This window comes from Anastrepha obliqua, chromosome 4, assembly GCF_027943255.1.
Source record: "Anastrepha obliqua isolate idAnaObli1 chromosome 4, idAnaObli1_1.0, whole genome shotgun sequence".
In the NCBI taxonomy this organism is placed as follows: Eukaryota; Metazoa; Arthropoda; class Insecta; order Diptera; family Tephritidae; genus Anastrepha; species Anastrepha obliqua.
In genome coordinates this window covers 60737653-60765087 of record NC_072895.1, presented here as the reverse complement: position 1 = coordinate 60765087, position 27435 = coordinate 60737653, and the positions used below count along the sequence as shown (strand labels likewise).

At 35.2% G+C, this 27435-nt stretch overlaps 1 protein-coding gene across 9 annotated transcripts in view; it reads left to right on the top strand.

Moving 5' to 3' along the window:
* Nucleotides 1–27435, top strand: part of LOC129245561 (filamin-C) — a 150197-nt gene that overhangs the window by 85305 nt on the left and 37457 nt on the right. For 6 of the 9 annotated variants that reach the window (XM_054883781.1, XM_054883782.1, XM_054883783.1 and 3 more), the window contains 2 exons: nt 2518–2972; nt 3041–3477. In XM_054883781.1, coding sequence (XP_054739756.1) covers nt 2518–2972; nt 3041–3477 — 892 coding nt within the window. Of the gene's footprint in view, nt 1–2517; nt 2973–3040; nt 3478–8867; nt 9070–21823; nt 22697–27435 lie in introns of those variants that run through there. The other 3 variants (XM_054883787.1, XM_054883784.1, XM_054883785.1) reach the window with 3 other exon arrangements.

Sequence of the window (27435 nt, the reverse complement as noted above, 5' to 3'; positions counted from 1 at the left end):
GCTTTTTCTTTACTAAGAATTCAGAAATGTACTAAGGGTTTTCCAATAACAGGTTTTATTTTGAATTGGATTGCGCTATCGAGAGGTGATTAACGATTTTATATGGCCGCAATTAGATGGCATTGATCTGGACAACGGTTATTTTCAACAAGACGGCGCTACGTACCACACAAGCAACGAAACCATTGATCTTTTACGGGAAAAGTTTCCGGTCCGTGTTACCTCTCAAACAGATGATCACAATTGGCCACCGAGATCTTGTGATTTAACATCTTGTGACTTTTTTCTTTGGGGCTGCGTGAAAGAGAAGGTCTACGCCAACAGCCCAGGGTCGATTCAAGAAGTCAAAGTTGGAACTCGTGAGGCTACCGAGGTTATAGGGCAGCCACTTTGCAATTCGGTTATGGAAAATTTCATGAAAAGGATATTGTCCTGTAAGCGTGGTTGGGGTGGTCATTTGCCTGATGTTATTTTCCACTATTATAGGCAAGAGGAAGGTCTCTTTATAATGAAGTAAACATCCGATCATTTATTTTTAATATAAATGCATTTTTCCTTGAATATCAAAATAACACCTCTTATTGGAAAACCCTTTACTTCGGGTGCTTTCTATTCTACCCATAAATGTTGCAGATCTTTATATATATTTCATGTTCCTTTCTGAAATATGGGTATGCTGTCAAAATGTAGCACTCAAACTTAAAGAAAATTACATTTTCTGCCCTCTCAACAGTCGATAAGAAATATCGTTTATCATGCCTCTGTAGCACTCACCGTTGACGGAAATGGCACATTCAGCAGCTTTTTAAAAGGAAAATAGGCTAGTGATTCCACCATTTCAAAATCCATATCAAAATGTCATTCTCTAAGGATGCATTGGCTTCTCGACGATCACGTGCGCATTTTCCCCAGGAGCGGCATTTTTTTTTTTTGTTAAAATAGCCGCGAAGATATGATTCTGACTTTCAATAAAGACTTCCAGCGGGGAAAAGCTCACATTGTCAAAATAAAATATGATTAAAAATAAGGAAACTGTATGGACCACCCTGTAAATAGTTTTTTCATGGTACTCATACACTTAATATGGTATTTGTTTCCATGGGAAAATTGGAAAGCCACTTCAAATTTTCGCCATGTAATTGGCGATAATATCCTTCGTCGGATGATTGGGCGAGCTTCTCATTCAATTTTTTTCCATTTCAAAATTTATAATGTAAAGTTGTTTCTAAATGGGCTCTCAGCGGCGCCAAGGAAGTTTTTCAAACACCGTAATCTCGAAAACTGGAGCCAAACTGACAAAAATAGTGTGCCCTATGAAATTCAAAGGTCCCACTTAAGAAAGAACAACTATGGAAATGCTTGCCCAAAAAAAAACTTTAAAATACGAGCACAGTATAACTAACTAGCCATGTAGAGTTACTTGTTGGCCTGAAACGAAAACCGGTTGCCATTACCAAAAATAGTTAAAATTAAGAAAAGTAAATTTTAAATACCATCAATCAAATATCAAAGGCAGGCCAAGTCAATAAGAAGTTAGCCGCGGACTTCATGAGTTTCTTCAGCAGCTTGTGTATAAAAAAATATATTTTATTCAGACCCTCAAATGGAGGCAATTAAGTTCCGTGATGTTGCCGTGATACAAAGATTTTTTTCTCATGCTCCAAGAACTCCTCCATGCTCAGAGCCGCCCACACTAATGAAAATTAAACTGAAAGGGTTTGTTCTTTAAAATTTCATTCCTTTTAAATTTACGCATTTTACTCACCCAAATTTTAGTTGTGAAGGAATTATTTGATTGACTGACGTCAAGGATGATAGATTACCGGGTTTGTTCTATCTGCTATGGTGAAAAATAAAATAGGGTAGGCAACTAAGGTTTTGCTCTTTAGATTTGGGGAAAAAGAAAATTGTGAGGGAAACTTCGGCTGCCATGTCACTTGGGAGATTCGCAGACAAATTCTGCACGATCATTTCACTTGTATTCACACGCTCGTCCAACCAGTCGTTTTTCAGACGGCAACGAAGCAACTTGCGCGGAACTGTACTGACTTTTTTTTTGTATTTCACCAACCCAAACGCAGTCTGTACATAAACAAACCGCTGCCATAATCCAAGTGAAGTTTTGTTGTTGTTGTAGCAGCATAAGCATTCCTCATGCATATAGGAGGAATGCTGCTGAAGTGACAGTCCTTGACCGGATATAAATCCTGGTGGTTCCGGTAACGTAGAACCACCTGCCGTAGGAACGTCGTGACGCCATTAAGCATTAAGCACCGTGGTAATAGCTTCAGAAGGTTGCACATATCGGGGCGCCGCTACTCGGCTCTTAGCGAACTTGAAAGAATCATCTGTTGATACAGGTTGACATAGGTCCCGTCCAACCGAAGTCTTTTCCTATAAGTGATGGCAGATATAGATATCAAACTAATTAAAACGCTGCTAGATTAAAGAATTCAAAGCTTTAAAATTTGCTTTAAAATTCACATCTAACTATTTCTGTTTTCCATAATCTTTCAGAACGGTCTAAATAATCGCTCCGATTACGAAACTTCTCGCACCGTTGAGAAATCTTCGACATACAAATCGACCTCTAATTATGTTTCCGACTCCAATGTACGTGCCAGCCCCTCACTCTACACAACTGCTGAGCGCTTGCGTCGTACCGCCTCACCTGAACCGCGCATCGATCACTCATCGAATGTGCGCGTATCATCAATCAAACCGACAACGGCACGTCGCGACAGCTGGGATGTCATCAATAAAACCAAACATATGCTTTCGCATAATTCGCTCGAATCGTTGGCAAATATGACGGAAAAGCAATTGAATACAGACCTCTCGTACAATCGACCCGATATCGACCATGAAACACATCGCAATACACAATACAACAAATTTGCATTGCAGGAACAAAAGTATCACTCTGATCGACGTGGATCACGTGATTCGGTCGATGATGTGGATCGTTACAAGTGAGTTTACTGAAAAAAAAAAGATATAATCCTTTGATTTTCTAAAATTTAACTGAATTCGTTTGCAGACCCAGTGCCATTACAGTTAAATCACACTCCAAAAACACTTACACCGACAAATCGGGTGGTTACACGAAGACCGTTAAGGAGTCTAGTGAGCACGTCGTTAGGGAAAGTACCTCTGGTGGTGGTGGTGGTGGTGGCAATGGGAATGGTCATTATGGCTATAGTTCACTATCGCGATTTCGACCCATAGACAACAATGCCACCGGTGCGCGTGCCATACGTGTACAGAATATTCCAAACGGTGCCATTGGACGCCCCGTAGAGTTCGAGATCGACGGTTCGAAGGCTGGTTCGGGTAATTTGGAGATACTTGTCAATGGTGGCCGTGTCACATCGTCGGTACGTTCGTTGGGTGGTCAACGTTTTGTAGCCAGCTTCACGCCCCACGAACCGGGAATACACACCGTACAGATTACTTTCAATGGCGAAACAGTGACAGGTGAGTGCTTGACAAGCATAAATATGTGAATATCTGCAACTACTACACATGCAAGAAAATGCGTATATGCATTAGGGTGCTCCCACCGGTTTTTTCGCATCATTGGGACTTTTAAACTTCATTTCTTCGAATATCGAATAAGCTGAGTTTTTCTAACAAAACTCGTATCTTTCCTAATATAAATTGCTCCTATAACTCACTAGTTTGTAACAATTTACTTGATAAAATCTCTCATAAGTCTCATGAAAAATATCACTCAATTGAGAAGAAGAGAAATGTATACAAGAAGTATTTTTGCTCACAATTACAAATTGCAAAATAAAGTAAGGTAAGTTGCATTTGCGGAAAATAATGTTGAAATATGTGTGAACACGCCTTTTTCCTATAAATACATTTTTTTTTTCATGCTTCATGTTCCTTCAATCTTTTAGTTCTTTAAATTTTCGTATAAAATAAAATATACGAAATTTGGATATCATTTTGGAGCACAAATTTTGTTATGCATTGCTTTCCACCGCTTGTGTTGAATTGCTTACCTCCAGCCTTTTGAAAGTGCCCACACCGTCAACCAGTATTTTACCATAGTTACCAAAAAGTATTAGTCGAGACAAGCACCTTTGGTGAAAAATTTAGGCCCAGTGGCTCTCAAAATATCAAATGTTAGTCGACAGTTTTACAAGCATAATTGAATAATTCTTGGTGGTGAATTTGGATAATTTGTGTGCTCAACCAGAAGACTCCGAAGAATTTTCAAATTTTCTCGGTCAATTATTATTACAAGGTTGGTTGCAAACCAGCTCTGACCAAACTACTCAGGAAACTCTTATTTGATGGAAGTCATATTAAATAGTTCAAGAGTAGTTCGAATTGTACCAGTTGCAGAATTAGAGGTGTATGGAAAAAAATGCTCCATACTATACATAAAAATTGTAAGAATGCGCGCAAAGCGAATTATGCGAATCATGACTGTAAATGTTGATGGAGGCCATAACCCTTTTTTTGTCCATTATTAATTAGTTCAAAAACTGCTATAAGACTTGTAGATGCTGAATGGTTCATTGATTTGTGCAAGGTGGCGCAAAATTAATCATCCAATTTTGTTTTTGAATAACTGATCTACTAAATTTAAAAAAAAATTAAAGAGACGGGAAATCTTTATTTTGACCTTTAAGCGCTCCATTACTTGCATGTTACTATACTGGAGCCGTCTAGTTCACAACTATCACATTAATTAATTAATCGATTAAAATGCTGACGCAGGGCATCCATCGCCATGTTAAAAATACGACTTGTTAGCATTTAAAATGATGGAAGACGAGCTATTTCAGCTGCGAAGCAAACTGGTGGTAAGTTAGTTCAAAACTACAGGGTTGACCACATAAGTCCTACTAATGACTAAAGACTACTGCCTAGCAGTAAGCGCAGTTGCTCCTTCTTGTTGAAACCACAAATTAGGATACTGCCCGCCATTGGCCGCAAAAAGTTTTCAATCAATGTTCTGTAAGAAGCTCCTGAAATCGATTCCGGCGTTTCATCGTCATTTTCGAAGAAATATGGGCCGATAACTCTAATGGCCATAACACCGCACCAAACAGTACATTTATATGGGTGCAACTGATGTTGGTGTGTTGCCCTTGCATTTTCAGAGCCCCACAATCTACAGTTTTGTTTGTGGACATAACCATTTAAATGGAAACGCGCTTTATCCGAAATCAAAACATTATTTAAAAAATCAATTTGTGTGGCTAATTGTGTAAGAATAGAAAAACTCTATAATTTTAACGGGTTGTGTTGTACTGTAGGGTTCCATAATAAATTTCCAACAATTCAATTATAACATACAAAAAGAGAAAAATAAATATGTCTAAAAATAAAAAAGTTATTTGTGCTTAACATTAGTAGGTCTTATTTGGCCCACCCTGTAGTAGCTTTTAACTGAAGGGTGATTACAAACTATGGATGCGGTCAACCGAACGCAAAACAAAAACAAAACACACACACACAAAACATACAAATTTTAACAAATTATTTTATTTGATTTTGAGTTATTTTAAATCATTTAAATATTATTCAAATTTAAATATCAAGTAAAATTTTACTTTGTATTATTTTTTAATTTTTTTATTTTTGTATATTAATTTTTTAGTTTTTGTTTATTTAGTTTTTTTACCTCATTGCATTTTGTTCTATTTGAATTTGTATTGTAATTGCATTAAATACCTTTTTTCACAATAAGCTTCGAATCCAACTCTCCCAGAGCACTTTCTCAGTAGTGTGTGAGAGAGTGAAATCTCAAAGTAAATCTCTGTGTATTGAAAACCAAGACGCTCACCTGTAGCTACGTGTCCAACATAACCCAGCTAGCCATTTCGATCGCAAAAGACTCTTTGGAGAATCGCATGCAAACCACTTTCAATCGGCAAGAGAGATTTTCGATCTTTGACGACTCACCATAGTGCGGTAGAAATAGTCACGTAGCACACAGCGAAAGAAGTCTTGAGTGAGAGTTTACCAGGAATTAATGCGAATAAATATGAGCGTCGAATAAGACTCAGCTGAGGGTTGTTGTACGAGTCGTCAATTGTTTTGTTTTTACAAACGTAAACATATCCCTATATACAAATATATACACATATTATATTGAAATAAAAGACAGAGCAGGGCCCTATGTTCCATTCCAATTCCAAAAAGAATTGATGATGACGATATTTAATTTAAAATAATAAAATTCAAAAATAAAATGCATAGGCGGCCGCCGCAGCCGAGAGGGTTGGTACGTGACTACCTTTCGATGCTGCTCGGACTCGAACCTCGTGCACAAATGATAGAAAAAGTTGTTCCTAGTGGCGGCAGGCAATGGCAAACTTCCGAGTGTATGTCAGCAATGGGAAAGGTCCTTATAAAAAATCATCTGCCATTCGAAGGCACCATAAAACTGTAGATCCCTCCGTATGTAGAAGAAGGTTACGACGCTCACCAGAGACAGGAGGAGGAGCTCCGCCAAAGCCCCAACAAAGGGGCTTATTTCTTACAGATACGATTTTTTTTGTAAAGTCTTCTATTATTCATAATATTTTGCGAAAATGGAAAAACAGACTATGCAGATATTTTACTTATTTTGCTTTATTTCATTTCTCTACATAAAATGCAAAAAAGTGTTTGTTTGTTTGTTTGTTTAACAGTAATAGAAGCCCCGCCAGTGTAGGGCATATCACCGGTCGTGTTCGTCTAGCTCATCTAAAGGTAGGCCCAGGAAACATGCTGTTTGGACGGGTTGGGTCCAGGGGGAGAGAGGTGTTAGATGAGTCGGTTTTAGAGGGCATGTGAAAAGGTGGTTAGTGTCGTGCGGGCTGCCTTCACATGCCGGACTTATGTTTGGTATGTTGGGGTCGATTCTGGATAAGTAGGAGTTTAACCTGCTACAGTATCCAGAACGTAATTGTGCCAGTGTTACACGTGTCTCACGGGGAAGCTGGAGCTCTTCATCTCTTAAGAAGGTGGTCACGGTCTCCCGGTGAATGTCGTTTATTGACGGTGAATGTCGTTTACTGCGGTAACATCCTAGCAGGAACTGCTTGCTGAGCAGTTTGTTATGATCCATTACAGGGAGAATTTGTGCCTCGTTGTGAAGGTGTTGAACAGGGGACATAAGGAGGCAACCGGTCGCTGTCCGAATGGCAGTATTTTGGCATGTCTGTAGCTTTATCCACTGCGTGTCACTAGTTCCAAGCAACCAGACAGGCGCAGCATAGTTCAGAACTGGCCGACCAATTGCTTTAAATATCGATAGCAACAGTTCTTTGTCTTTGCCACAAGTGCTGCCGGCAAGCGATTTGAGGACCTTGTTGCGATTTTGGACTTTAGTGGCAATTGCGGTTGTGTGCGCTGAGAAGGAGAGCAAACACCCAAGTAAAAAGTGTCGATTCATTTCATTGTAATGCAAAAAAACCAAAACATTTTGCATTTTGAGAGGCTGTGGTTTTTGTAGACTAGGTAAATAAATAAATAAAATAAACTTATGTGGACCAGATGGTCGTTTTATATAGCACGAGGCCAATACTAATCTCAAACTCCAAAATTTGCCCTATAAAACACGGCGGTGACAACGTTATGGTTTGGGCATGCGTGCCATCAAATGGAGTTGGAAATTTTACCTTTATCGAGGAAACAATGAACAAATATAATTATTTAAAACTTCAGCAAGAAAATTTAGCTCAAAGCGCTAGAAAATTACAAATTGAAATTGACTTTTGCTTTTGTCATGAAAACGACCCTAAGCACAAGTCACAAATAATACATACATCGTTAATACATATATAAATGTCCCTACATTTTTGAAGCTCCTGCACAATCACCGGATTTGAACGTCGTAGAAAATATGTGGCCGATTTTGAAGCCAAATATAAGAAAATCTGACATCCATAAAAATGCAACACCTGAAAAGTGTATTAGTCCAGAATACACAGAAAAATTGGTTGACTTTATGCCACATAGGCTTCAAGCTGTAATTGATAATGAAGGATACCCAATAAAGTACTAAATGCTTTACAATTTTAAAAATTAGAAATAAATAGTTGCTCCTTTTGAACTATTTCATTTAAGTTACGGCGTGAATTCTCTGTTTTTTTGCATTACAAGGAAATAAGTGGAAGAATAATAGTAAAATAAATAAATAAAATATCTCTATAATCTTTTTTTCCATTTTAGCAAAATATTATGAAATATATAGCACTTTACAAAAAAATCGTCTCTCTCGCTTATCAGATAAGCTGTGGCTGTATAAGTACTTATGTATTTATAATTGAAAGGAATTCAACTTCACTTTCAACAAATTTCACGAATTTAATTCTTTTTCGCTTATTATTATTAATGAAACACTAACTTCTTTAAATTATTTTTGCACTTATTCAGTTTCTTCACAATATACCATGGGTTTTTGACTTATACCTCAATTATTTGTAATAGAAAATATATGAGAATGAGTAATCATTTAATCCTTACATTTTGTTATTTCAACTCTTCAAACAATTATTTAAAGAGTCGCAGATGTTTAATTACACTCGCCCATTGAACGTCGTCATGCTAACTGGGAATGCTTCATTCAACACAAACAATCAGATATGCACACGCACATTCCCAATTGAGAAACTCGGTTATTGCTTACCTCAGCTTGCATGAAATAAACATGTTTTTGCAAATACTTGCGCTCTAGTATTAGCCTCAGTTGAGCGGGCGCACTTGCCACTACTACCTGTTTATTGTCACTTAGTGTAACTCCGTAGAGAGCAAAAGATCACTTTGGTTCTCTTAGCTCCCCACATTAGACTCTGAGCGACGACAATGGCTTAAATGCCACAACTTCTCAGCCGGTAACAGTCTTAGCTCGCGTTTCCAACTAAATTGACACGTCTGCGGAGAAAATTCGAAAAAGCGAAACTACACTTTAATTGAAAATAAAATAAAAAAAACAACTACACAAACAAAAGTCAACGCCAATAGAGTCATTGAAAAGTGCACAATGTGAATGAGAATAATAAATTAATTGTAATTAAAAGAAATTTCACATTGTAAAATATTTCATAAAATAAAATTGTATGTTTTTCATGAGTAAAAAGTGAAATTTGTCTACATACATACGTATGTATGGATGTGAAATTTTTAAAAATGCCGCCTGCCAAATATAAAAAGTGCGCTTTTGTTGAAATATCTCAATTCTAAAGAAAAGTTTACCATTCGAAGAGTGTTAAACATCTAACTCGAAAATTTCTACGCTTTTGAAATGTGTGCATTCCTCAACTATGAGCCAATAACCGAAATACCAATCAACCAATACCTATAGCCAAATAGCTAAATATTAAAATCGAAATAAAAACGAGATACGAACGCGACACAAAAAGACAACTTGCTCGTTTCAATGGCCAAATATGCTAATGTTGCCGCTGCTGCTGCTAACGCTGTTTGTGCTCGCTGTCTAGTTGGCGGTCTGACTGGCTGTTTGGTTAGTTTGGCTCTTTGCCACTGCCTCCACTGCGCTTTGACGTCGCTGGAAAACCAGTTTAATGAACTTTTTCGTTTCGAGTCTTGTAGCGCCAAGACGTCACTTTGTTGTTGTGCGTTTTTTGTTTTTACTTCTAGCGCTATTGCTGTGGCTGCATTGATCTCTCATTCGAGAGTTAACAATTTTATTTTGGATTATAGAAAAAAATTAATTAATTTGAAAGTTAAATAAATTTGTCTGATGTTCTTTGCTGAAGCGCTTCGATTCGGTGATTTGTTTTACATAAAATATTTAAATTGTTTGACCTTTATGACCAATTGAAGTAGGTTACCTTAAAATTAAGAGCTCTCTACTGAAATTTTGTTCTTCTGGGGTCAGAAAATGTTACAACAGAAGGCAAATTGCTTACTATGCATAATCGACAATTACGAACATAAAAATCGGGCTCTAATAAAGGCTTATAATCACTCCTGCATTGAAATAATAAAATTTTGTTTATGAAATATATTGAAAGAAGCGATCCAAATCAAGTAAAATCTACGTATCTATAATAACTTTAAGAAAACTGATTGGGTCGGCTTCGCGGAAATCACTGAGAACACCTTCGATGCTCTTCCCATTCCTACAGATGGGTGCGTTGGCGAACGTGAATTCCGCAAGGTGATCACCGCTGCTACGGCTCGCTTCATACCTGCTGAACAGTTAACGGAAATACGTCAAAATTTTCTAGCAGAAGCGGCCGTTTCAGCAAACGAGCTCAGGCCAAGCCCGAGAATCCTCGTATAAGGATCTCAATTTGAAAATTCCACAACTGTTAAATCGACATAATCGGTCTAAATAGGTAGAACATTTGAATACCTGTAACGTCACCTTTGATATGAGTTAACTCGGGTCCACCGCAAGGTCTCTGTCTAGTTCGACGAATCACAATGGTGCAGTGTCAATAACCGAAGAGATACACGAACCTCTTCAGTCGACAATTTATATTGTCGGGTTACCAGACGGTTGCACAACCTGACAAACAATAGTGCACCAGCGAACAAGTTCAGGAAAGGAAAAGCCCGACAGTCTATATATGTTAATATTGAAAAAAGTTTTAGTCACACTTATCTTATTGGAAAAGTGGAAAGCAGAAAAAGTGGTACCACTAATTAGACCTATGAAACCCCCCAACCAAGGGGAGCCATATCTCTCGATATCTTTTGTTTCCCCAGTAGAGAAATCAGTTGAAGCCCTTCTATTTCCGGTGTTTACGAATCATCTGTCCGCAGCAACACATCAACATGGCTTCTATGAACTGCACAGTACCACCACAGCGCTTAACCCCATAAATAAGCGGATAAACCGCGTACTTAAACAAACCGCATCTGTGAAAGAACAGTCCGAGTAGCATTGAATCTATCAATTTTCGATGCAGTCAGTCATAAAACGCTGCTAGTTGACGTCGAACAATCTACTCTCCCACGGGAAAAGTTTCCAAACCGTGTTATCTCTCGAAGAGGTGATCACAATTGGCCACCGAGATCTTGTGATTTAACACCTTGTGACTTTTTTTCTTTGGAGCCACGTGAAAGAGAAGGTCTACGCCAACAGCCCAGGGTCGATTCAAGACTTCAAAGGTGGAATTCGTTAAACTATCGAGGACATAGGGCGACCACTTTGCAATTCGGTTATGGAAAATTTCATGAAAAGGATATTGTCCTGTAAGCGTCGTCGTGGTGGTCATTTCCCTGATGCTATTTTCCACTATTAACGGCATACCTTCCTCTTTATAATGAAATAAACATCCGATCATTTATATTAAAAAATAGCATTTTTCTTTGCTTATCAAAATAACACCTCTTATTGGAAAACCCTTTACTATATACATATTCCACAAAAAATTTGAGGTTTCCTCCTTTTGCTAGGTTCTAATATAAGTATTCAAAAAAAACTTACCAAATTCTGATTATATACTTGATTTCGAGTTATTATGTTTTTTTTTCTTTTGCGGGTATCGATATGTGGTGATTTCGAGAAAACTTCGTTACAAATAAGAAGCTCCACATATTAGCAGATTCTATATAGACGTTGTCATTATAATATTTCTAGTACGCATTTGGAACGCACTTCAGAGTCGTCTTGGAATATCTAATATAATTTGTAGCGAAAATACTCTGCGTCATAGGCGAATACAAAGCAGTTATTTTCTTTACGTAAAGTAAGCAAAATAATAATCTAAATGATTGACTAAATTACTAAATTGAAAGGTATCGCATAGTAGAAGTCAAAGTCCCCAGGCCGTTAATTAATTTCATAAAAAGTTATTGTGTTGATAAATTTCTTGGGCGTACGTGTGGAACTTTTTTCTGAGAATAGTTTTGTTATTTATTTCGGAGATATTCGGGCAGATTCTTAGTTCATTTCCGAGTAAGTTTCAATGTAATTGTCTATAGAACTAAAGTAGTAAAGTAATTGTAATTGTTTATAGAACTAAAGTAGTGTAAAAATTCCGAATAATTTTTTTCGAAAAAAATTATGGAAAATAGTCATGAAATTAATATTAAAAAATATACCAATTATTCAGTTTTCAAGATTTACGAATAATTCCAGTTTATTCAAAGGGTTTATTCAAAAAGTAGACCGTAGGAAAACTTGCTCTCTTAATTTTTGAGTTATGGAAATTTGTTGACGATAACGAACAACAAATTACAAAAATTGGGAATAACTATTACAAATTTTCTTGGTATCGAACACAACTAATAATAATAGGTAGCAGTAAATCAGCTTTCACATGCCTTTCGGATTATTAGCCCCCGTTCTCCGCAGAAAATTGTGAGAGTTTCATATTACATTATCTGTGACAATAGCAATGCCTTAGTCTTTGAGGTATCAGAAAATTCAAAAATGTAAAATGTAATGTTTTTGTAAACATTTGGCAGCTTCATTTTGAGAATTTCCAGTTTTTGGTCTGCTAATCTTTTTCTATTCTCGACAGAGACACTTTCTTGAAATGTTTTCACCGACCTTTGGATTGTCAACTCATTCGGAAGATTATTTACAGCAAAAAAGTCCCGAATTTGCAAAATGTTGTTCCTAAAGATCGACCATTTTCATAATAGTTGACTCCTGGCATCTGGACGTCACTTTTGAAAGACTCTTTATTTTAATTTCTCACTCCTTAAAAAGGCATTTAAACCCCTAAAATCCCTTTGTGTCTACATAGGTATGTATATAAGTACACTAGCGGTCACATAATTAAGTCACTTCATAGTTTTTACAATATTCGCAATATTTTTCACACTAAACTTTTACGATTAATTTTTATAAAAGTATATAAGTTAATTGTACAACAAAAATCTTGTACAATAATCGCAAAAATTTCATAAAAGAACATTTTTAACATTTTAATCAGAACTAGCATCGGCCGTGGCCGAAAATTCGACCAATAAGAATTCCCACTGTAGTAGGTTTTATCTAATTTCAATTGAACGATACAATCTGATAAAATATGTAAGGTTTTTTCAAACCCGCGTAGTGATCCATAAAATTTGTTTTAATTTTTTTTTTAATTTCCGTTGACTCATTTATTTTTACACATAACATGATATTTAAGTTTGTATGGAAGGTGCCACGCCCCATTTTTCAATACTTAATGCTTTTCGTGTTTTATGTAACTATATGAAATTTCGATACCTTATACAATATGAAGGTTTCAGCTTACATGGAAGGTGTCACGCCACTCTTTTTCCAAATCTAATGATTTTCGTCGTACAACAGGTATTGATAATTTGAGTAACTATATCAAATTGCATTATCTTAGTTTTTATGGTTCCGGAGAAAAGCGAATTGGAAATTTCTACTTATATGGGAAGTACCACTCCCCCTTTTCCAATACCTACCACTTTTCACAATACGCACGTATTGGTTTTAGAGATATATTTGTTTTCACATTTTGGTTTTTATGTCAAATGCGACTCTCCTATATATCGGGGTTAGCATTTCCGCACTAAAGGATGTTATTTCCTTCAATTCAGTGCATTTTTCATAAAAATCTTAAATACTTAAAAAATGGTTTAACATATTTTAGAGTGGCGTTTTTATATAATGATGATGATTTTCTGCTTAGAAATCATTTATATGGATGAAAATTCTCATCATAGTATGTAATAGAAATTGTGAAAAGTCAACGCGATTTTTAAGCGACTCCGACGTACTCTTTATTATTCTAAGATTAAATGGAAAATTGAATGTCCAGAATTTTTCGAAAGGTTCTGACCAAAAAGTTTAAAATTTTGATGACAATTTTTTGAAATTTGTTAAAATTTGTGAATTTTGTAATATACAAAGTTTATATATTTAATTTAATAAGTTTCTGTTATACAATGAACTATAGGTACTTTTTATAAAAAACTTACGAAAAAAATTGTTCATGAAAAATATTGCGAAATATTGTAAAAAGAAGTCAAACACTGTAAAAAATAACTTGCAATTGTGTATTTGACTAGATAATCAAATAAATAAATATTAAATAATTATAAAGTGACTTAATTATGTGAGCACAAGTATACAATTTTCTCATGTGTGTGTCTACGCTTCACTAATTTTCTCAGCCATTCTCTGTGCAGTTGCTGCAGTCACTTGAATTCTAAGCAATATCACCTTAGTAATTGTTGTTGTTGTTTGTGTATGCTCTTTCAACCTCACTTACTTATTATCTTGTCACTTTTGAATACCATTTTTGTTGTACACTTCTTCCGACAAATTCTAACTTTTACTTCACACAATGCCGCTTGTACTTGCATTTCGATTCAGCTGCAAAGTACCTGTTTCCCGAGCATTCCAAAGCATTTACACACTCTAACCCATTTTACCAATGCTTTTATCACTCTTACAAAGTACGTGTAACTACGAGTACTATATCTATTGAGATTGGAATAGTTAGAAAAAAAAACATAGAAACCTTTGCCACATATTTCAGCGATGACAGAAAATCTTGTTCAACTTCTATGTAGAGCTATTTGCTTTGGGATGCGAGTAAATTCATTCCCAACAGAAAGTTGGGCGTGCAAACGTACCTATGCAGGTATAGCAGCCGAGGCGTATAAATTGTGGCAATAAATCTGTGAATGCGAGTAATTGTTGTAGCTACAGTTGCTTGTGTTTCCTTTGTTTTCTCATCACTTGCGTATGTATTAATTTATTGTTGTTCCACCTGTTGCATGTCTTGCATTTATTTTATATACCCGATAGAAAATATTTTGTTTTGTTTTTGCTGGAATTGCGTTGATTTGGTGTTACCTTTTGCGACTTCCACCACTTCCACTACTTCCTTGCACTTCCTTGCGCTGTTTATATTTGTTTGCAGATTATGGCTTGATGTTCCCAGCGAATTCGTGCTGCACGCCTGGGTGCGCTATACTGTATACATATGTATGTACGTACATATACATATATGTACATATATTTGTGCATGCATGGATATGTGTGAGTGCGTGTGAATAAGACACTGAATGCAACTGCAGCCAGGAAGTGGGAATTGCCCATACTTGACATGCATTTCTGCCGCATACTTGGATTCATTTACTTTACTTTCCTTACTTTCTTGCATTTTAAATGGCGCATTTCTACCTTTTACCAAGTATTTGTATTTATTTGTTTTCCGATCTTTGTGTTGCTTTATGGCATGCATTGAAATAAAATATTTTTCTTTTCCTTATTCTGTTTTTCAAATTGGTTACGCTGTAATAACCAAAAAATGTGTATGCCCGATTCCCGGTTCATTGTGCATTGTGCATCATGCAACATGCCATCATGCAACAATTGTTGCACGTAAAAGTGTGAAGGAATTAAACAAAAAACAAACAAAATGTTAACGGCTACAACTCGTTGCATTTTTCAAAGCGAGTTGCGAGTGAAAAAACTATTATTTTTTTTTAACATGTGACCCTGAAGGACCTGAAAATGAACCTCGTCACTCATCCTAAATTTATGGAATAAATCAGGCATTTGTACGGAAACATCTTCAAAGCGTTTATCGAAATTCTTCGAAGGAACCACCGAGAATTTTCGCTTTGTCGTTATTGCTGCTGTTGTTGCTATTATTGCTGTTGGTGATGTAGTTCTTGTTTTTATATCAGCACATATATCCCCATGCATGTACCATTCCAACAACGTAGAATCGACTTCGCTTTGATCTTAACGGCTCCTGCTCGACATTAGCTCTCACAGCTTGGATGTTCCCAAGTAACCGGCTTGTTCGAAGCCACACATGTTTCCACACGTGATTTCCAATATCCGATTAGTTCAGTCTCTTGAAGTCGAGCCACCAGAAGTCAAATCTTTTGAGCGGATATATCTTCCGAAACTTAGATGAAGCTAAAACTTATGGGAATTACGCAGTACCAAAACCACAGACTTTTATGTTGGTTGTATGAAGGTTTTGCCTTAGAAGACGCCTAGTAAAATGTTCCCAGGAATATTTTTGTAGAACATTTTAATACTCTACCGACTCTTCCATTTTTATTTTTTTTTTATTTTGTATTTTGATACGTGTCTCGAAGTAGGCCTCAAAACGATGCTTTTAGGTGCGAGTGTTTGATAGTTTGCCGTGAGATTTTACTGTATATGCCTTAAGCTTTCATATGGCTCAGATATACATATATTCTGACCATTTTTTCCACTTCGTTTTGTACTTACCCAAGGAAGTTTACTCTTCCCGCCCGACTATATTAGCCAGGACCCCAACAGAGACATGACCGTGCTGGGGTATCCTGTTTCCAGTGGCCACCACGGGGAGGAATAGTCACACTTCCGACAGTCTTGCAGTTACGGCACAAAGTCCACGAAGGCCTTTGCGTTATTCCCCCTACAAAGACTGCCAGCAATGACCAGCTCTTAAGTATACTTTCCGAAAATATTAGCAAAGTTCGGGATTATTTGAGTTGCGTAAAAATTGGCAGTGCACGCAAAAACATAGAAAAAATATTTACGAGTACTAATGGGTACATCTGTGCATTTCAGAACTCAAAAAAATCATAAAAATTACCCCTGAAATGAACAAAAGAGAAAGTTTATGATTCTCAAAAAAGCTGGTACTTTTTGCGCCACCTTGTGTATTCTATATACTGATGAAGCGCATCTGTCCATTCTTCACGAAAGACATAATTAATTCTTGCTCTATTAAGTAGGTGAATAAGTCACCTTAATTAAAATATAATCTAATACATTTTGTATTTTGAAAGCAATGTCTAAGGCCTTAAGTATATTGCAAAAGTATAAAAAATATATAAATAATTAATTGGTATGTACACTTCTATTAGATGTTTGGGCGAGCTCCTCCTCCTTTGTATTGTTCCACAAATGAAGCCGAAATGCATTTGTTTTTAAGCCGACTCTGGATGGCAAATGGTTTTTTATGAGGAGCTTTTTCTTTGCAGAAATGCACTCGGAGGTTTGCCATTGCCTTCCGAGGAGTCAATCGCTATTAGAAAAAACTTTTTCTTCATTTTGGCGTTTCATGCACGGAGATTCGAACCTACGTAGTTACGCACCAACCCATTTGGCTACGGCGGCTGCCATTGTGAAAGTATACTTAAAAGCAATAAAATTCTAAAATTTCTCAACATGAAAAAAATCTTCACATTTCTATCAAAAAAATAATAAGAAAATGAGTTGTCTTGTGAGTGATATTGTATTTCGTTTCGTTGGTTTAAAAAAATCTATTTTTACAAATTTGATTCATTATTAACTTGCATAAACGAATATATCTACTCTAACTCTTAAGCTCTTCGCTTGCTGACCTTTTTCTTGATGAAATCCATTAATTTAGATAATTAATTAGTTTTTTTTAGTTTCGTTATTTTGGTTTGGTTCAACCAGTGCCATTGGCATGAAAAACTTAGACGCAAGCACATGCAATATATACAAATGAACATTAATTAGTAGCCATTGTTTAACAACTAATGTGGCATATCGGCGAGACAAGTCAAGTTCAAAGTCATTTAGGAAAATGAACGAATATTTTAAGAGGCTTAAGAAAATATTTCATCATCGAACGAGAGACTAAAGCAATCAAAAGAAATAAAGAAAAGAAAGGAATGCAATGAAATGTCATTAAATGAAATAAAAAGTGAAAGAGAAGCATTTTTTATGTTAAGCCAAAGGAAAGGAGGTGATCGACGTGTCTATAAACACATGCGAATCAAATGAAGTTGCTTTTTTTTCATAAAAAATTTTTTTAAACATTCTATGAGAAAGATAGAAGGATGTTTCAAAGAATTTTAAAATTGTATACAAAAATAGTTAATATTGGACCTACTATTGGAGATTTCTCTTCTAGAAGAATTCACAGAAACAAAAACACTATTTCTTAAGCTAATTTTTATTAGAATTTTAAGAAAGATGTGAGTGCTAATCGTCAACGGCTACCGACGAACATGAAATGATGATAACTATATAATTGTGGCTTGCGTCCAAAAAGAGGCGCCTAAGCTTTTATGCCGTCCCCCTACAGCAAATGTTTTTAATTAAAAGGTTTTTCATGGTGGAAATACTATCGCAGGTTGCCGTTACCTTAAGAGAAGCGACTGCTGTGGGAAAAACTTTTTCTATCATTTGATGTTTCATCATACCCACAGAGGCTTTCTTCGAACCCATTCTCTATCAAATTGTAGTCACACACAAACCCATTCGACTACGGAGGCCAAGTTTTGTAATTCAATGGGCATAGATAAATGCATAAAATCAAATACGATGATGTCTCGGGTGAAAATATCCGTATACTCGAGCGATAAAAAAACTCTCGTATATTTAAGGGTCTCGATCATTGTATTGCTAAAATGTATTTAAGCGAAAATTTAGGATCTTATAAAATAAAATTGATCCTTAAAGCAAGATGTGATTTAATATATGTACTTTGGCGGACATAAAAATCTAAGCTGCATTTTGTGTAATTTGAATGAAACAGAAATAGAAAAATGTTCAATATTCAAAAGAATCAGAAATAAATATTTGGGGAAATACCTTTTAGAACCAAGAAAAATAGCTGACGAATTAAATAGGGAAATGACATAAACTGTAAAAACTGATGACGCTCAAGGTGAAATAAGGAACTAAAAAATTTTGATACAAAGTGGAGCAAAATAAATCATTGGAGAAGTGAGGAGACTAAATGAGATTAATCTACTATATATTCAGTCTAATTGACATGCCTCAAGTGTACTATTTATCACTTTATTGGGAGCCCTTTTACCGTAATACTAACTGATCGTGACTCCTATAAGCCACATCCCTGTTTTCAATCTTTAATTTTTCCATTACAAATAAGTATCACAGGATACCTTTCAAATCTAGTAGTATTAGATAAAAAAATACTAACATCATTGTTAATCCCGAAACTTCGGGATCTTTTTAATGCAGTTTCGGGATCTGGAAAATCCCAAATTTAATAAAGTTATCGTTTTTTTCATGAAGAAATGAAAGGAAATGAAGAAGGGAAGAAGGGGCGTTGCATTACAGGATAACGACCAACAGTGCCGATTTAAATTCGTATTAATCGGTTCAAGCTGCTGATGAATTTTACCAGAAGTGTGATATTAAACCCTGCAATATCTGCATGGACACCTAACGGACAATGTCCGGTGAAGAGGATACCTACCAAATTCGAGACATGCGGCTTTGTTAGCCCTAGAAGATCTCTCGAGTGCCTTCGATCTACTCGTGGCCGAAAGATCTCGCTTCTTTGCACGTTTGCGCACTAGCTCAGCGCTTGCTGAGTTGAGATTTAGGCAACTCATAACCCTGCCCAAGACAAGTTGAGAATACTCACAGAAATTCTCACAGGTCACTGCATGTTGCGCAGCCATCCGCACAAGTTTGGGATATGCTCCATTGACCCCTACTGCTTCTGCGACCAATACCCGGAAACTCCAACACACCTTCTCGAATGTGATGCTACTGCGCGAAGAAGAATAACATATCTCTGCCGGATGTGGCTAGAAGAATAGCATATACGCTCAGCCTAACCCAGCTCTATCTTAGGTTGATTAAAAGGGGTATGTTGGGTTAAATAAAATTTAACATAAAATCTTTCATAAACTTTAACTTAAAAATGAATAAATGAGCACGCGACGCGTATGCACCAATCCCAAGATTTTTGATGCATTTAAAAAATTCTGAGATCCCGGAGTTCTTCTTCCTTTTCTTGATGTACTATATTTATTTGCAGCCGTTGTTGTTATTGAAGTTTTCTTTTTCCCCAGCTACCTTTGAGTTTTCTTTTCGTTCCCATGCAAAATTAACCAACTTAAAAACTTAATAAAGCTAGTCATATAAAATTTATAATTCCCATCAGTGCATTGCTTAACTGCTCGAGGGTGATTGAAGCATTACAATGCAAATGCAAATGAAAACTAAGCATTCCCGGCTGATCCGTGGAATATATGCACATATTTTTTACTCTCCAAGCCCAGCTTAGACAAGCAGCACACCCTTTTCGTGTTCACTCTCGCACCTTGCCTCTCATGGTATTTCATTTAGGCATTGCATGCATCAGTGGTATGTAAAGAGACATCCTCTGTTATCTCAGACATTCCTATACCGTTGAATATTTGTCTCTATGTTAAGCCTCGCTTAATTTACTTGGCATATATTTCAGGTGTATTTTGTGTATAGGTATAAGTTTCACTGGTGCGACACAGCAGCGACAACAATAAAAGCAAACAAATGACTTGTAAATATTGGCACACATTTTCACATTCCAACCAAATTGCTTATACATATGTACATACATACATACGTACATATGCATGTAGGTCTATGGTATGCAAACTTTGGCATTCCTTACGCAGCCACTTCATTGGCAAAGCACGACGAGCGATCTTTAACTGAATACAAAATACACGTGCGCTAAACACAAAAATCCAATAAAAATTAGCAAAAACCAGTGAAACTGTATTTTGATGCCGGTTTTGTTGCACAGAAATTGGTGAAGTGAGTAAGGGAAAATACCTAAAGTGCGTCTTTATGGCCTGTATGTACCTGTTATAGTGGAGCTGTTTGTATTTTGTCGTCCGTAAGCCGGTTTTCAATAACTCTCAAAGCACACAGCAAAAAAGTTAAAATAAAATTCATAAAAACATCGAAAGCTGTGCGCGCATGCGCAAAGATCTATTGAGAGGGCAGACAGGCAACCACAGTCAGCAGTTTCGGCGTATGGCAGCTGAGCAAACTTGTTGAAATACATACAAATTATGCTTAAATATGAATAAAAGTTAAACAAAAAGAAATTAAGTGAAAAAGTGCAATTATAATATGGGGCATGAAGTTATCAAGTGAAGTGAACTTTTGGCGCACTATCCCAAAATTAAATTGAAAAATTACCCCAAAATAAAAACGCAAAGGAAACATAAAATTCAATAAACTCGCAAAAAAAGTGAAATAAATAATATTTAATAAAAAATAAAGAAAATATTAAAAATAAAATCAGATAAAATATTTATTTATTATATAATAAATAAAAAATATAAAAAATTCTAGGAAGTAGAATGCAATGAAATTTTTACAAATAAATAAAAATAATAAAGAAAAAATTAATAAAGTTAAAATAAGAAAACAATGAATAAATAAATAAAAATAATAAAAAAATATAAGAAATGAAAAAAATACATAACATAAAAAATAGTAATAACAAAATTACATAAAATATAATGTAAATAATGATCTCAAATAAAATAATATTAAATAAAGTTAAAAAACAGCAATTATTAACAACAAAAAAATAAAAAAAAAATTTAAGAAGTAGAATGCAATAAATAAATAGTTAAAAATATTAAATAAAATAAAATATAAATAAAAAATTATAATAAATAATGAAACAAAGTTAATATAAACATCCAAAAAAAAGAAAACATTTAAAAAATAATACAAATATAAAATAAAAGTATAAAATGGAATCAAGTAAATAAATAGTTTCAAATACGAAAAAAAAACTAAAAAAAAGCAGCCGAAATAATGTGGAACAATGTCAAGACGCACGCCACAAATAGCAGAAGGGGCTCGGCCAAATATATATATTAATAAAAATTTAATAAGTGAAATTTAATCAAATAATATTAAATAAAGAAATAAAATTAAATTATATAAAACAATTAAAAAAATAGTGAAATAGCAACCTTCAATGAGTTCCAAAATCTAATTCATTCTTCTAATTTGTCTACCTAAAAAATCGTACAGCAACGTTAAACAAATCATATGAAAAATTTGCTAAAACACAATCCTGCGAAACTATTTAATTTTTTTTTTGTTTTTTGGAAAGATGATTCCTAAATTTTTCTCTAACTAAAATTTGTTATTTGTTGAAATTTCTAGCCAACGTGTTATGTAATCCAAAAGCGATATTAAAATATTTTTATAAATTTTTGTTTATGAAATATTAGTCTTAAGTAAAAAAATACCTAAAAATTAAAAAAAAATTATCTTAACTAAATCACATAAAAAACTTCGCGCCAAACACCGTCAGCATCGTCGTGATTCGATACAAAAGAAAGCCACACATTGTCAGCGAAGCAAATGCACAGGTGCATACGTACTCAGTAGGAGGCACAATCGAAATAAAACTAGGCACAACCAAGTGGAGAGGAAAAGCGTACGCACACACTACATCCCAACAGATTTTTGCACTGTCACTGCCAACAGATACCACAACCAGATACACCAACAATACCAACAAAAACCACCGCCATCGCTTCACTTCTTCGATTTCTGCCGGTAACCGCAACGCCATTACCAGCAACATTTTCCTTATCGTCACCAATAAATTCCAGCTGCTGAATAGTTGCTGCTGCTGCTGCTCCTGCCACAAGTGGCACACGTAACCGCTGCTAGCACGAAAACAGCATTTATAGCAAAGTTAAAAAAAAACAAAATTAAAAAAAATATAAAAACGCAATTGCTTATAGAATTACATCAACTGCAGGTAGCACGGGCAGAGTCATTTATCGTAGAAGAAGAAATAAATATACTAAAGAAAGAAAGAAAGAATTCGCATTTGCGACAACACGCATTACATACTAGCGAAACTTGTTAGTGCTGCTGCTGTTGCTGTTGCTGTTGCTGCTATTGTTGTGGCATAAAATCCGGAAATTCTGGTCACCAAGGCGTCAATACAATTCAAAGCAGCCGCTTTAGCTGTCGAAATAACCAATTCCGTCGATATAATTTCAGCTACGCAAGTGAAAAGAGGTGAGGCTTGTTACATTACTACCACATACACACACAGTTTTTTATTGCTGTGTATCACATTGTATTTTCCGGTTGAAAAAGATTTTGATCTCTATGCGGTACAAGCAATTATATAAGAAATTATTGTATATGCCAGCCATATATTTTACTGTCCGGTATATGTGCATATGTACGAGTATGTTGCATAAATTGTTGTAAATTCAATTCAATGGCTGTGTTTGATATTGTGACCGTTTTCACAGCATGTTTTTCTTTTGTTTTTGTTATTGCTTGGTATCATCATGTTTAACATTTTCAGTGAGCACTTCACAGCACAAAAAAATTTAAAGTTTTTTCCATTCACAACAATGCCCGCAACAACCATTTCCCTTAACGGTAACATTGCAGCAATGTTACCAGCTGTTTTGCCAGCATTTTTTCCTCTGAATTTTTTCCTCCGCATCTGCAGCCAACTTGAGTTGCGGCTATTAGTTCTAACAATCTCTATTTGCTTGTTTACCATACGCATCCATGTATTTTTTGCCGTGGCGCTAACAAAGCAGTTATTGTCAGTTATGCAGCTGGTGAGTAAGTCAGTCAGTCAGTCAGTCAGTCGATGTATACAACGCTCTTGTAGCACCATTAAAGTTTTTCTTCTTTTAACGTTATTGTAACGCTTTTTACTTTGTTTTGTGCTTAGTAAATAGCTAACTGTATTTGCATTTTATTCAAATAAAAACTCCCGTTTGGAATATTTCTCACTTTTATTTTATTTTTATGCATTCACACTTTTTATAATACCTATAACCGGCGGACCGCATTCCTTCCTTTCCCACCTCAACGTTGTATCTGCCGTTAGGCACAACATAAAAGCGTTTGGATATTTTGGCCGCCTATTCACCATACTTGGATGCATACAGCGACATATATTGCCTATAAAGGTAATACTACCGAATATTTGGTGAAGCCATTTGGGGAAATGAAATTCGCATATGTATATGTGTATGTGTGCCAAACGCACGACACAATGTAAATACTCGACCTGTTACAACAGAGGCTTGTCTCAGCCTTAATATGTGTGTGGCTAGCATTATGTTGAGTAAAAAGAGGGAATGAAATAATAGAAATGAAAATAATATTAAATTAAATTGTAAAAAGTTAAATAAAAAGACAGTTTTAAAGAATTTCATGTCAACTGTTTAACATTAATCTCGACCAAATCATTTTAAAAGCATTTGGAATACCCTCTTATTGTATTGGAAAACCTCCAAATGTGGCATACATACATATATACGAGTATGTATGTCTGATTTATCTGAACCGGAAAATAAGATTCGAGGATTTATGTTTTTATTTTGGAAAATGAATGTCTTTTGGGTTGCTCATCCTCTTCTACTGTGTGCTAATAATTATAGCACAAGGACTTTTTGACAATTTATTTGTTACCCATTTAATTAATTTTTTTATGCAAATATAATTCCATCACAAAAAAAAGTCAAGAAATGTTCCTCAAAATTTAAGAGTTTTTAATCACAATTTTCAGAATTATTTGGAGAAGTCAATTGTATATTTAGCATATTGACTTTTTGTGCAAGTTTGAACTGGCCCATTACTCGCAAATGCCAGGAGGCATTTCTTAACGTGATTTCCGAATATTTCCGCACCCATTTGATATGCGTGCCAAGGCATAGTGACATTGCACAGAATTGTAAGGCAGACGAATTAGCGAGAGACGACACTACCACCCGCCTCACCCCTTGGTATGGAGATTGTAGGTATAGCATTCTCAACCTGCAAACTGCGTCGTACAAGTAGCAGCTTGCTATATTTGGATATAAAAAATGCTGCAAAAATAATTTGACCAGAATGGTACGTCAGGCGCCCAAAGGCGCTACTTAATCAGTCAAGGAAAAACGTCTCTATGTTAGTTGCTTTGCTCCTACGTCGACGTGATCAAAGACTGAATAACACTTGGGGCTGTCCTTTATCAAATCGAAATTCGTTGTGATATAATCCTGCGTACTCAAAATTGTTCGAAAAAAAAATGGAAACTTGGAAGTCTTTCTTTTTCCAGCTTTAATAATATCTCCACAACAAGTTTAATTGTGATGTACCAAAAAAAAAACGCTCTTATTTGTAAAAAATTTAATGGTCCGAAAAAAATCATCTTTTCTTCTTGATTTTTTGCAAGTTTTAGTTTGATTTACATACATTTACATCTTGTGGTTCTTTAAATAATATCCAAAATAAATTTCTCGTAGCGAAAAATCCCCAACTACAAATACAAAGAAAAATAACTTTCACTACTTAAGTGAATGTTGATCTTCATACTAACTTCGTATTAGTTAAAAATAGATTCCTCTAAAATTTGTGTTTAGGGAGCCGTGCTTAAAATTGACTTTACAGCTATTGACTTTTTTTCTAATAATTTCATCTAAAATGCTACTCTGCTAGGAACGTCTTCGAAAACCAATTGGTCCGCCCTAATATACACATGTGCATACATATGTATGCGGTATATCATCCAATTTTGTTTTTGACTAACTTTTTTACTAAATAAAAGAAAATAATTTTGAGTGATGGAAGTATTTATTTTGACCTTTACGCGCTCCATTGCTTGTCTGTTTTAATACTTGCAAAAATTTTAAATCTCCCGACAAGGTGATTAATTTTGCATCACCCTATATATCTATGTATGATCTTCAACTAAGTTGCAACAGAGTTTATCTTGCCTTGAACATAAATACTTAATAAATTGGTTCAATAATTTTCTATGTGTATTAGGGATGTACGAATTGTTCGCTTCCGAACAGGAAATTAAGTGACTCTGTGTTTTTGCTTCTAACTTAAATTTTGAATTATGCTAAATCGATCCACCTTTACTAGTGGAGAATCAAAATCAAAATTTAGTCATGCTTTAGCTAGTCCCCAAATAATTGTTTTACCGATACTTCGATCACAAAAATATATTTTATTTACATTATAAGATATGTTTATCTTTCTAATAACGGAAAGCAAAAAAAACTTTCCCATACACACAAATAGACACACCCCTTATATTCAACTACTACTGTTTTTTTTTTTCTTTAAACGAACGGGGCTCTTCACAGAACATTAATTTTCCAAAATAACTGCTACCGGTAATAAATTTTAGCTTTTTTAAATTTAAATTTTGTAGTTCGGCAATAAACACAATCTGTTTGCTTTTAAGCTTTGCTTGGATTGCATACTCTTTTACATGCATACTTACGTGCATGTATACGTATACCAACCTGTTTATGTATTCACGCAACGAGCAGTGCACGTTGGCTTTAACCTTTAAATAGCTGTCGAAATATCCGTCTCTATTGCAAGTAAATAATCGTACCAAATGCGAACAGACATTTGAGCGCACACTCCAATAAACGTTGAATAGCAAAGCAGCTTGCAATTTATGAGCCAAATACTTGTTAGTACTGAGCAAAAATGCAAAATCAAGCAAAAGAAGAGAAGTCAAGAAAAAACTACACAAAAGAAAAATTTCAAAACGAAATAAGTGAATACAAATGCTAATACGTACACATATATACATACATATGTGTGTGCTTGTATAGTTGAGTGGGTAGTACCTACTAAAAGGTGGCGCCAAATTAATCACCCTTTCGGGAGATTTGGAAATGGCGTCGTACGTACGTTAATCATAATTGACATTCGTGAGCTAAACAGCTGCTGTATGCAAACAGACAAGGAATGGAGTGCGGAAAGGTCAAAATAAAGGTTTATTTTACACAAAAAAAATTTTTTTATTTATGCCAATATTAGCAGAAAATTCTGATAACGGAATTTTGATAAATTTTTATCCCGGTATTCACCTTGGGCATAACTTTTTTAATATGAGTTGGAATGTTCTTTTGCAAATCGTGTACAAAAGAATATGGCTGGTCTATACATTATGAATGTATGTTCGAATCGAAATCCAAATAGTATTCGAATTTTGTGTTTTCTTTCTATAGTAGAGTACTATGGGTGACTATCCTCTCGATTGGTAACAGAGGCTACCGTCAGTTTTTGCTACAGGCTTAACCAGTCAGTTTTGCTTCTTTGTTTAAGAGAAACAATGATACATCTGCATATGTAAGTCAGGTATGTGTGTTTATACCAAAAATTTCTATGTGACTATTTGTGATCTAGAAATGTAAAATCTCAGTTTGTTTGGTTGGTTATCTAAGCATTATTCTTGATGGCGTTATTGGGAAAAATTTTTGTTTTGTGTTAGTTGATATGTAAAGCAGATCAGCTAGATCCAAGGATGAGGCTAGAGCTGATGTTATCCTGTCTGTTTGCTTCTAAGAGCGAATTGTCTTTATGTCATTAATGATGATAAAATTATTGAGAGAAGAATTTTGTGCAATAATTTGGCGATTAATTCTGCAACCCTGCTATTTCAATAGATGAAAAACGTGCTTTTGTGAGCGCATTTTTTATTGTTATTGGGTTCTAACTACTTGATGACACAGTGGTTTTATTATATATACCTATACCTACTTACTTGTATTATCCAGAGAGTGACAGTTATGCTTTCTTTTTGATTTATTAAAATAGAATTTAGCATCCGATGTATTTATATGTAAAACATTACAAACATACATGTGCAAGTACATAAATATGTACTCACCTGTACACCTACATACACACACATACCATACATACATAATTGGCGCGTACACCTTTTTTTTGGGTGTTTGGCCGAGCCCCTCCTCCTATTTGTGGTGTGCGTATTG